A 12,863-nucleotide genomic window follows, 5' to 3' on the forward strand; every position below is an offset into this window, starting at 1 on the left:
AGATGGCAGTCCAGTCTCTTCTTGAAAGCCTCCAGGGATGAAGCTCCCACAACTTCCGAAGGCAACTTCTGTTCCATTGGATATAGAATACCAGAGTTGGAAGGGACCTTGGAGGTCATCTAGTCCAACCCCCCACCCTCACCCAGGCAGGAGACCCTACATCATTTCCGACAAATGGCAGTCCAATCTCTTCCCACAACTTCTGAAGGCAAGTTTGAAAAAGTTATGTAAATAGGCTCAAAGCACCAAAAGGCTGGAAGCCATAATAAACTGTTTGGAAGAAGACAATGGCAAACGTTATCTCTGTGCTGAACTTGAGCAGAGTTAAAACTCTGGATGAGATCGAAAGCAGGACATGATGTGCTCCAGTAGACCAATTATTCCTTTAAAAATTGCTTTCAAATTCCAGGCCAACTGTCCTTGGGTGGACTGGATACCAGCTTCTTTCTCAGCCTCAGTTTCTTTCTATGCTACAATGAGGACTTAGTTCTTAGTCCTAAAAGGCAGTGTTTTCAACTATGGTAGCTTGCAGATGTGTGGACTTCAACTTCCAGAATTCCCTAGCCAGCTGCATGGAGAATTCTGGGAGTTGAAGTCCACATATCTGCAAGCTACCATAGTTGTGTTAAGCCCCAATGATTTTAGGGATTTGGTGTTAGGACATTGTATACACCCAATCATTATGGCTCATAGGTGTGGCTTATGGCAAAGAATTTTGTGCAACTAGATTTTTGGCTCGAGTCAATAAATCATCGCTTCATACATGCAAAGGCAATCTATTGTGCAACTATTACTCGCCAGTCAAAAACAAAAGTGTTACTGGCCTTCTCCGGGCCCGCAACTCTTAAAAACACTCCAATCAGCGTGGAATAAATCCAGACTATTTACAGGGAAATGGCAGGACTAACCCATCCAGAAACGCAAGAGTTCCTCAAATGGCATTTTAATACAACTCGCCCATAAACGTTGTAATTCGGGAGTTACTGGCAACAAACTCCACACGCTGGGCTCCTCCTTTTCGTCCTCTTGCACAACCTTTGTGAAGAGCCCTCCTGCATTAGATTATCTCAGTGATGGCGAACCTTTTGGGCGCCAAGTGCCCAAATCAGACCTGTGCATGTGCCAGGAACCCAAAAACCAGCTGGCTGGCGTGCACATGCATGTTTTAAAGCTATTTTTCGGACCGTTTTTTGGACAGAATAACACCCCTAAAATGGCCTGCTTTTTGCACCCTTTTTGGGCCATTTTCAGGCCGTCTTCTGGCCTCTTTTCTGGTGCTCCGGCACCAATGAAGACCAGCTAGTTGGTGCACCACATACCAGAAGAGCAGCTGGTGACAGCGCATGTGCCCACAGGGAAGGCTCTGCGTGCCACCTCTGGCATGCGTGCCATAGGTTCGCTATCATGGGATTATCTCATCCACTTCCCCCCCCCAAAAAAAAACTGGTCATGTTTCACCTTGCAATAATTGCATAATTTGCAAAAGTCCCAACAGAGTTTCACACACACATTCCCCTGTACGTACAATCCCTCCAGCCTGAAAATTCTAACCCCGCTGCGTTTAAAGAAACAAAAATCACACAGACGATCAAGGATGGTTCATTCACTTTTCCGCATACTTTTTATTTGTTACAAACATACAATTTTTAAATATAGACTGTAAAACTCCATTTGCAAAAACCTGCTATTTTAAGGAGTGCTCAACTAGCATTATTCAGGTCATGTGGACATTCTTCTTTTTCTTTTTTCTTTTTGCTAGTTAGCTAGTGGTAAATCCAGGACCTGCCTAATTTGACAACAGCCTCTTTAAAAAGCAGTCCTGCTAGCCCCCACCCCCGCGCTCCCCCCCCTTAAGCTTCAGCCAATGGGCAGCAAGACAACAGGCAGCTCTTGACCCTGCCGAGGATTTGAACTCATTTCCAGCGCTCTGCTTGGCAGGTGAGAAAGGAATCTTCGGTCTTTTTCAATGGGTGCTGCACTTTTACCACACTTCTAAGCCTGAAACTGCACCATGCAGCTAGATCTGCGTATGTAGGTTGCCAGTTAAAGTGCATTTAAATTTTAATAAAAAAATAAACGAGGAATAAACTTTATTTTAATTTTTTAATCAAGGTACTTAAAAGTGAACTTTTTGGTCTCTCAGCAGATATTCCTGAAATCAGTCCTATATTACTACAAATTTCTAGCATTTATATATTTATAGAGAGGAGCCTTTTTTGTGTATATGTGTGTGTATGTATGTATGTATGTGTATATATATATATATATATATATATATATATATATATATATATATATATATATATATATATATATATATATATATATATATATATATATATATATATATATATATATATATATATATATATATATATATAAAAAATAAAATAAAATTAGAGCTACTTTTGCATCTAGCAGAGAAACAATTTTATAAATGCATACACATGTACACGGACATGTTTCTATGTATACAATATACAAACATGTGTATATTTACAAATGGGTTGGCTGATTATATCTTTTTAAGATCAATTATCACTTGCACAAGTTTGGGTGAATGCCACATCAAACTCAAATTATTTGCTTACTTCTGGACATTTCCACACCCTGGCTGTACTGGTTCCCCATAACATTTCCCCCTTCATCATCCTGACCTTTAGCTTTTGAGAAACCCACTGGCAAGAACACTTAGTGACATAATTCACTACTATGGGGGACGCCTTGATTATGAGCCCCTTTGGGTTGTTCCAATACAGAACATTTGCTTGAAAAATCCACCAGTTGTGCAAATGTTTGTTCAACTTAAGTTGCAAAAAAAAAAAAAGAGAGCAGGGTTTCCAAAATCGGAACGAAAGTGCTTGTTCCAGTGGTTTTTGGGAGAACGTGGAAGACTGCCAGCACTCCAAGGCCTGGCAACGTAACATTAGCAAGAATAAACTCCTCACCACAAGAACAGCGGCTGTTCAAAGCTCATTGGGTTTGGGGTTTTTTTTGTATGTTCCAACCTTGGAAAATCTATTTCAAGTGGGTTTCTCCTGGCTTGTGCATCACTTGGAGAACCAGTGACACTGCAAAAGTCTTCTCACGGAGAGGGGAGGAGTTCTTAGCTTTGTCTAGCACACTTGTTAAACACGGAGGAGCCCTGGATCCATAGACGATGATCAGTTAGGGGAGAAAAAAAACCCCTTCTTGTGCAGAAGTGTTAAGGATCATCCTTCTGCTAACCTTTTCAGAAACTAGAAGCGATGAGCCTCTACTTTCGGTAACCATAACAAGGGGTTATTCGATTAAACACAAGACCGACATTCAAAGGGAAAAAGTTCACAGCAGCTTCATGAATAGGTAGTGTCTACCAAAGTTCTGCCAGCTCTTCTACCAAAAAATGACCGGGTTCAACTATTCAGGGATTCTGCACAAGCCACATCACTCAGCTACCCACTTAGCATAGTCTTAAATTGAAATATAATGGGCCAATATTTCTAATTTTCACGAGGGGAGAAAAAAATGAAAAATCTTAAGGTGTATTCTGCTTGTAAATCCCACTTAAGTTCAAATGTGGGAATTTTCTAACCAGAAGGGCTTTCAGGGGGGAAAAAAACAACAGGGGAAGAAATTTAAAAAATTGGCCTTGGACATTTGCCTGGGTGAAAATGACAAGCAGTGACTGCTGTTTTAAGTTATTTTTCATTCTGCAAGTTTTAAATACAATCTATCTTGGCTACGCAAAGCAGGAGCCAGCTTCAACAAACCACACAACCTTCTGCTTCTTGGCTGTGGTTAACTTAATTTGTACTTAAGTGTATATGTTCATACATACATACATACATACATACATACATACATACATATATATATATACACACACACACACACACACACACACACAAACAATACATTACAATATTAAGGCTACATAGCAGCATTTTACAAATGGCTTTGAAAAAGCACACTAAACCTTCCTTACACCGAATTTCAGAGATAAACTTTTGTTGGCATTTTGTTAGTAGATATTGGAACTGTGAGCACTAGGTCTCCTAAAATGGAGGGGCGGGAGCAAGAGAGTAGCAAAAGAACACTTTCACTCCTATGTAAATTCATCAATATTCCTTATTTAAGTAAACATGTTGGCAGACTAATGATTCTCAGTAGAAAACTTCCAATTGTGAAAGATAAGCAAGGATGGAACTGCCATTGGGAGCAATCCCATTGGCCAGAATTCTACTCCTATGGAGTGTCTATTATTTTATTCACATTAGTGTCAAATTAGGCACAAATTAATAAACATAGCTGGGTTTAAATTCCACAATCATAGAATGTATGCTGAAAATCAGAGGCCACAAATCTTTCATTGTATGCAGTGGAATTGTAGGCGCTGAGCGTAATTTTGGGCTTTTTCTCTTGACAAACTAGAACTCCTCTGTGCTACAAACTTTATTCCAAAAAAACCCTCCCTGGAAAAATGGCTTGTTAGGCTATAGAGAGCACATGTTGCTGTCTGAAAAATCCAGTTTAGCTCAAGCTAATAAAAAGTTGCTGTTCCACTCTGTATCTCCATTTGGTAACTGTTCTATTTTTTTTTTACAACCATACATGATAGTTGTTTTAATGTCTTGACCAGAACAGGGAATTTCACAATGGAAAAAGAAAAACAACTCCACTATACATTATGATAGAGAAGCCATGTAAGTATATTTAAGGTGAAATTAGTCTAGCACCATTGCAGATAACCGTGATTTTACAGGTACAAGAGGTAGTAATCCATCCATGGTTACATCCCAATGTTTGAATGTTTGCTTCAGATATTAAAATTTCTTTTAATCCTGCAGAAGACAGCGATTGGATTTTGCTACGTTCCTCTCGTGAATGTCACATTATCTCCAAAACTAAACAAAGCATAATCTTGGTGTGTGTATGTGTGTGTGTTTAATCATTAATGGCTATAAAAGCTACAAAGTGCAAAAGCTGAGGTTTCTTGGAACCTGCGAAAGGGGAGGGGGATGCGAATTATTCCACTTCAACCACACTTTTCTTTCCCCTGCAGTCATAATCTATTAAATCATTGCAATCTATGCAAAATTTAAGGGAAAAAAATCCTCAATTTAAGGGGAAAAATATCCTCAATCAAAAGGATTTGGTGAATGCTCAAGCACAACATCTAACTATTGCAATTCCGCTGACACTAAACTATCAAAAGCTGCAATACTGACAAGAAGGCAAGATTTCGGAAAACCTCTCATACACCTGGAATCAAGAGTACCACAGATTATATTTCAGGCCAAGGGAACATGAAGATTAGGCTTTTACACTATGGGGTTGTTCACTGGTGTGAACGAAGAATCAAGAAATATACCTGTGACTACTTGGTGTTTGTACTGACTTGGGAAGAGTTATCACTGCACAGCAAATCTGATTGCTGCCTTCTTTCTACATTTTTTTTAAAAAAAATTGAGATGGGCACTAGATATTTGGAAGCATTCCTATCAAACTATCCCCCCAGATATGCTACAAAAATTACCAAGCATCTGACATAAACCCATCAAGTCTGTATTGTAGCTGCTGTGCCTGTAAGATTGTGCTAGGTGAAACTAACATTATCTACACTGCATTTCTTCATAAATAATAGTGATAAGTGCTATTTTTAAATGAGCATAATGGTCCTTTAGGTTTTAGTTATTTAGCCTCAGGCATTCCTGTTCCTCTAATAAAACGAAATTCATAGCAAACATATTTCAATACATCGACCATTTCACCTGCTTGTAAAAGGAAGCATATCAATATCATGTCTACGAAGAACTTTGCAGAATCAGAATAGTTTTGAAGCCAAAGAAAGTGCCACTTACATATAGGGAAAGCTTCTCTTTCCTTTCTTTGAAGAGTCAAGGCCACATTTTTGTTTTTTTTTAAAAGAAAGAAACAAAAAAAGTGAATATCTGCTGAGAGATTAAATTGTGCATCAGATAAAGTACCATCATCTTTCTATTAAAACTTTGAGACGTCCAAAAGCATGTTTATGCAATGAACATTTTTTTCTACCAAAATCACAAAACTGCCACCCTCACACGAGAAAAGCAGCCTGAGTTAGTCACTTTTCAGATGTCTTGTAGAATCACATATATTACACCTTTTTTTTCTCTTTTTAAATGACGGGAGTAAATCAAAAACCATCTTCAGCTATTCCAATACCTGAAGTGTGCAGTCAACAAAGGGACCACTCAATATGAGGGGTTTTATTGAAACCTGCCTCTTGCGGCCATTATCCAGAAAAGTACAAGCAAGGACAGGACCGTTTCAGTCGGGTTTTTTTTAGAGACACTAAAGCAGAAGCTAAAATCTTGCTTAAAAAAAATAATAATCTGTGATTTTTGTGCAAAGAGGATTCCAGGGGAAGCAATCTGAATTGCTTTCTCTTTTGAGGAAAAATAGAAGAACTCAAGCCTCCTCGGTTAGGGCTTGCAATCACTCTGAAGCAGATAGCTATGGAAATAGGAACATGGCCCATAACTAGATGTGAGCTAAAACTATGGGCGTTTTATACCTGTATGTCTCGCGTATTTACAACATTTGGTGCTATACAAGATTTACATTTTGTTTGTACAGCAGATGCACCATTCTAAGGGCAATGGCTAGAAATGCCAGATACAGAGGTTAGCCATTTCTCCCGCCCTCCCCTCTACAAAATCTACACGTAAAGATGACAGTGCAGTCCACAAGCCGCCTCAATCGACACACCTCACGTTCCCACAGCTCCACTCCCAAACCTCCCCAGGATATTATCACGCTCGTTTCCATCGTGAAGGTGTGCAAGGATGTGGCCGCTTGTAGAACACATCGGCACACGGTCCACAAACATCGCTGCAGAAAGAGATCAAGGATATGAGTTAAAACTGCAGCACCAAGAATAGAGAAGCTTTTCGTTACTTGAATGGACATTTAAGCACGGGAGTATAACAGGAATACTAAAAGTTCACTGGCTTTGGGTGGAATCTCCAGGGCAATGGGGGTTTTCCTAACGGGGTTGAACACGGGCCCCGCGTGGACAGCGGCTCGCCCAAACGGGACACCAAGGTGCCCGCTTGCAATCTGCAGAAACCGGTCGCTGAGGCGAACTACCAGACATAGAGCGCAGGGATGCAATACGTTCAGATATGGTCTGTGCAAGATGGTGGTAGCAGCTGGGAAGGCAGAGGTTTCTAAATGCTTAGCCGTAAGTAATGGAGGCGCCCTCTCCAGCAGAGGCCAAATTAATTTGAAAAATATCTCTGCAGCCTCCACTATATATATATATATGTATAGATTTCAGGCAACTCTTTTCCCGTTCTCCAACAAGCAGAAGGGAAGGCTTCCTTGCTGAAATACGCTGCATCTAAGCAAAGCTGGTGGCACCAGAATTAATTTCTCTCTAGAATGACTCTTGGGTATTAACCTAACGTAGCACAATAGCCTCAACATTTGTGGAATTCATTAAAAACGCCTATAACTTATACGTGAGCACAAGCAGGCCCAACACCTTAGTATCCCCACGGATATCTTGCACTGCCACCCTAACGACACACCTTGAAGGGTCATGTATCACTTGGTATACCCAATATCAGTTTAGTTGGGACTGCAATGCCTCTTCCTGGTTGCCAGAGGCAACACCATATATGGCAACGCTCCTTGCTAAACAACTGATATGCCATTCTGTCCGCTTCCACATACTTTTTGGGCAGCTAATTATAGCTTATTATAGCTACTGGCCAGGGACAGTCAAACTCCTGCCACTACCATGTAATACAAAGGTAAGGCTAATTACTACAACAATTCAGCCCAAAACACACACACCCACTCCCCCCAAAGATTCTCCTGAAAAGGAGAGGTACTGCATCTTTGCAAGAACTGGCTCATGGCAGCTGAGCAACAAAACAAAACAAAACCAAATAATAAAAAGGGGAAAGGGAGGGAATCGATTACCACTAACGCAACAAAAAATGTTGGTCTATACAAGTATTATTCACTGTTTTAAATTGAATGAAGAGTTACAGCAATAGAGATTAAGCATTTGCAGCCTCCATTTTCACTGCTGCCTTTTATAGTCTTATTAGTAAAAAGCAGAGTTCTCTGCAGTCCTAGCCAGGCTGCGATCTTTGTACGCTGATTTTTTTGGGGGGTGGGTGGGTGAATATTGTTCTCCGTAGCAAAGAACTAAATACAATAGAACAAAAAAAAATACATAGGTAAATACAGCAGGACATTATTGAAAACAGCTGCCTCGGAGAGTACAAAATACAGTACAAGTATATGGACGTAATTAAAACATCAAGAAATACTATTGCTCCCATTACAATTCAGGAAACAAGTTCTTTGCAACGGAGAAAAATGGAAAGGAAGGTTGGTTTTTTTTTCCAAGGGTATAAGATCTACCATGAACACATGGAATAAAGGAACAGCTTTTAAAATAAACAATCAATGCTTGTGATAAACTAATCTGACATTTGCTTAGCTTTGTAGCAAAACCCAATATTTTTTAAAGAAAAATTCTAGCCAATTTCCTTACTGCAGCAAGAACTGAGTGAGGAAAACGCCTTTTATATGCCTCTTTGCTTTCTAATAAATACAAAACAAAGACAGTATAGAGAAGAGCAATGCCAAAATAAGGAAAATAAGGGTATGCAATAAATTAAAAAGGCAGCTCAAATAAAGACAGGCATGCAAAATTTAAAAAGATTGTAGAGGAAGCTTTACCTGCCTCTTTTTAAGATGTCACACAAACAATACCCGAAACTTTGTAATGAACAGTACGCAATTTCCATTCAATTCAAAGTTGCTAGTATATAATGTTGTAGCTAAAAACACTTTTTTTAAAAAGAGGGAATAGGACTGACTTCATTTGTTTAAAAAAATATCATTTTAGGTAAGAATCCATTTAAAATATAGATGAGGCAATTCTTTGGGTGGGGAGACCCAACTCTGTTTGGGAAAGACAACTGGACGAATAGGCAGTAGCCAGTCTATAGTAAAATTTGAAGGTGGTTAAGATGCTGCTCGTGTTCATGGTCACAGAACGTGGCTTGATTCTGCTCTTTTGTTTTATGATGACAATGATGATGAACCTCCCAGAGGGCAGACGGTGCTCTGAACAATCCATTGCTGTTGACATTAACGTGAGGTACTGAGGAAATGGGATTGTGTTCTCTTCTGGTTGTTAAAAAAATCTTGTTAAAACAACAACAGATGCTGGACTTCTGGACCTGAGGTTCTTGGTGTCTATTTTCATAGAACATGTCCACTTATTTGCATGGTGAAAGCAGCTTTCCGTTTCCCTCTCGTATTTATTTATTTATTAGACTTGAAGCCTCACATTTGTTCTCTTTTTACCAGATTTTAATGCTTTTTTTGGGTTTATTTACAAACCCGGCGAGTTGCAGAACAGATTCCACCTTACTGGAATAGATCATCTTTTTTTTTTAAGGGAAAAAAAAAGCCCAGAGAAAGGCAGCTCCAATTTTCACTTCCTACTAAAGCCTAAAGCCATTTTGCTCTTTCACCTTATTTAGAGAGAAGGGGAAGAACTTTCAATGAACAGCAACTAGTCCACTGCATTCCTTGTGCTTTATGCCTTTTTTTTCTTCTTTTGAACCTGCCTCTTTGCAAACCCCCCACCCCCACCCCTAAGGAGGAGAAAGGGGAAAAAAACTCATTATGACCTGCCAACAGTTAGAATAATAATTTCGTTATCGATTCCAGTTCAGGCACCTGTAGCTTTACGGGTAAAAATTTAGGAGGAGGAGAAGATCAGTGGACGTCAGTCCAGATACAGGCTCCATCCCTATTCCAACTCATCTTTCGGAACATTCTCAGGGTTGTTTCGGCCATTTTTCCTGTCTCTCCCTCCCTTCTCTGCCCCCCCCCCCCAATCCCATTTCAACTCTGCCATCTGCCTTGGGCTTCAACCTTCCCCTTCAAGTTGGGCTACGATCACGATCCTGGGTTTTTGTTAACAACTTGCCCCGTTAGGCTGCTGGACTTGGATAGCTGTGCCAGCTTCTCTTCTTCCTTTTCCGACTGTGCTCAGTGGCCACGCAGTCTCCAAGAATGCTGGTTTTTGAGAGCGGCGGCGAAGGAGAAGGAAGAGGAAGAACACAAGAGCTTAAAAATGCAGGAGAGGGGAGGGCATCGAGAAGAAGAGAGAGAGGAGACCCAAGATGAAATTCTCTCCCTAATTTCGCCCCCCCTCCAATAAATTAAAAGGGAGGGGATGTAAGTAGGTGGGTGGGGGAAAAAAAGACACCACACATTTCAGCCATGGGATGGGTGGGGTGGGGTGCAGATGAGAAGCCTTGGGAAGCTTGAACTGATCAATGGTGGAAAGGATCCCCTTTTTCTCCACTCTGCAGGCCAGGAGGACGGAGGTTAACTGAGGTCGCCATCGCAGGGAAGGACTCTCTCTCTCTCTCTCTCTCTTTCTGGGGCAAAGAGGATGGCAAGCCTGGGGGGCGGGGGTGAGCTGAAAGCTGGGCCAATTCACAAGGACAGATGCTGTATCCTGGAGGGAGGGAGGAGAGGGGGGCAACAGAGTGGGAAAGGAGGCAATTCAGAAGCGGTGGGTGGAGGCAGGGCAGGGCTCCTCTCTCTCTCCTCCGGGAGAAGGAAGCTTAGGATCAGGTTGCCCTGCGCCCCATTTCCATCCACTCCTCCTCCTCCCTGGTCCATGGAGGGGGGGGACAACCCTCCTCCCCGTATAGCGGCGGCTGGGGGGAGGGAAAGAGGGGTTTGGAGAGGAGGAAGAGGAATAGGAGGAAGAAAAGAGGCTCAATCGTCGTCCACATCATCCCCGTCGGAGTCGTCCCCGGCGCCGCTGCCGCTGCCCGGGCCGGCCGTCCCGGCTCGCCGGTCGTAGAGCTTGTCCCGCTGGCGTTCCTGGATGTCTCGCATCTCGTCGGCGTAGCGGCAGAAGGCGCCGCCGAACTTGGCCCAGGCCTTGTAGGGCACGGTGATGGCGTTGCGGTAGGAAGGCTTCACCTCGCTGACGCGCAGGAAGACGCCGTACTTGTTGCAGCCCACGTCGAAGAAGAAGCGCTTGGAGTCCACCGTGATGGAGGTGCCCTCGGGGAGCTCCCCGTACAGGCCTCCGCCGCCGCCTCCGGGGCCCCCGCCGGGACCGCCGCCCAGCTCGTCCTCGTCGACGCCGTAGTCATCGATCAGCTTGGCCAGGGCGTCGCGGAACTCGATGAGGCCCTGGGCCGGCAAGGCGATGGTCTGGCCGCTCTGGAGGCCCGGGGGCCCGCCGGGGAAGCCCGCCCCGCCGCCTCCTCCGGGCCCGCGGTTGATGGTCTGGCGGATGCGGAGGAAACGTCCCCGCTGGTTCTCCTTCAGGTCCAGGTAGTATTTGCGGTTCTCCCGCACCAGGAACTCGCTCTTGAGGGCCCGCCGGGGACCCCCCGCGCCGCCGCCGCCGTCCTCTCCGCCCGGGGAGGCCTGGGCGAGCTGCTCGGGGCTGCTGGGCCCCAGCTGGGCGTAGTGCTCGATGAAGTCCCCCAGGTAGTCTCGGAACTCGGCGGCGACGGCCATGGAGAGGGTGAGGCGGCTCTTGGAGCCCCCCGCGCCCACCTCGGCGATCTTCAGGAAGCGGCCCTTGGCGTTCTGCTTGACGTCCAGGTAGAAGCGCTTGTTCTGGATGTCCAGGCGCTTCGAGGCCAGCTCCTGCGTCTCCTGCTCCGGGCCCGGGCCGCCGCCGCCACCACCGGGGCCTCCGCCTCCGCCGCCTCGGTGGCCCTGGAAGCCCCCGCCGCCTCCTCCGCCGCCACCGCTTCCTCCGCCGCCTCCACTGCCGCCTCGCTCGCTCCCGCTGTCCCCATCCGCCATCTTCTCCGCCCGAGTCCTTCTCCTGCTGCTGCCGCCGCCGCCGTCAGGCCCAGCCCCGGTCTGCCTGCCTTCCTTCCTTCCTTCTCCTCCGCCTCTCTCGCTCTTCTCCTCAGACGCTGAGGCGCAGGCGTCCACGCGCACGCACGCACGCGCGCCCCCGAGACGGGGAAAGGGTGGGTGGGGGTTAAGGGAGCGGGAGGGAGAGAGCGCGCGCGCCTGGCCTCGCGCTCTGCCTCAGCCGACGACGCCTCAGCCGCCTCCACCCCCGATTTCCGGCAGTCACCTGCCTTGCGCGCGCTTCCCCCCCCCTCACTCGTCTCCCAACGCGCGCGCGGGCGGCCGACGCCGGAAGCTTTGCCCCTCCCCTCACGCAAACAGAACTCAAAGCTCGGTCCTTTTTCTCTTCCCTCAGAGTCCTCTACAGAGAGCGAGAGCGAGAGCCCCCACCCGCTCTTCCGTCGTAGCGGTGACGTCTTCCGCCCGCTCCCTTCTTCCGCTTCCCTGCGACAAGGGCGAGGCCGCGCTGACTCTTTCCCACCCCCTCCCCTCACTCTTTCCCTCCCCATCTCTCTCTCGCGCGCGCACTCCGGCTCGCCCTCGGTATGCGCGCGCCGGCTCGACCGGATGCGCGCGGAGCTTCGCGCGCCGCCTCGCCCCTCGGATCCCCGCAGCCTCCCTTTCTCCACTCCCCGCGGGGAAACTTCAGGAACGGTAGCGTGCCGCTTCTCTCCCCTCCGTTAGGTTTCTGGAGGACGACGACGACATCTCCCATGGTTCCCAACCCCCGCTGGGGTGGGGTGGGGTGGGGGCGAGAGGGGAGTCGTCGCCCAGCCTTTCGGGGAAGGGAGACAGCCTCCCTCATGGCAAACTGGAAGCCGGGAGCGACCGACTGCCCTGCGAAGTGGAGAAGCCCCTTCGGGGCGTTGCTTGCACGGGCTTCTCCCTGCCATGGGAGCGAGACACGCGTGCACGCCCTTCCCGACGTGATGCAGAGGCTGCTAGGACGGGGAAGCGTTGCA

General features: G+C 45.8%; 1 protein-coding gene across 1 annotated transcript; it reads right to left on the reverse strand.

The window, feature by feature from the left end:
• Nucleotides 1–4,568: 4,568 nt before the first annotated feature.
• PURB (purine rich element binding protein B) lies at nt 4,569–11,948 on the reverse strand. Its single transcript, XM_081960504.1, has one exon. The coding sequence runs from the start codon at nt 11,842–11,844 to the stop codon at nt 10,792–10,794; it is 1,053 nt and encodes a 350-aa protein (XP_081816630.1). The 5' UTR covers nt 11,845–11,948; the 3' UTR covers nt 4,569–10,791.
• Between the last annotated feature and the right edge of the window lie 915 nt (nt 11,949–12,863).

Source organism: Natrix helvetica (assembly GCF_964273705.1).
Source record: "Natrix helvetica genome assembly, chromosome: 8".
In the NCBI taxonomy this organism is placed as follows: domain Eukaryota; kingdom Metazoa; phylum Chordata; class Lepidosauria; order Squamata; family Natricidae; genus Natrix; species Natrix helvetica.

Coding starts and splice junctions, on each gene's coding strand:
- PURB (XM_081960504.1), bottom strand. CDS start 11,844: ATGGCGGATGGGGACAGCGGGAGCGAGCGAGGCGGCAGTGGAGGCGGC.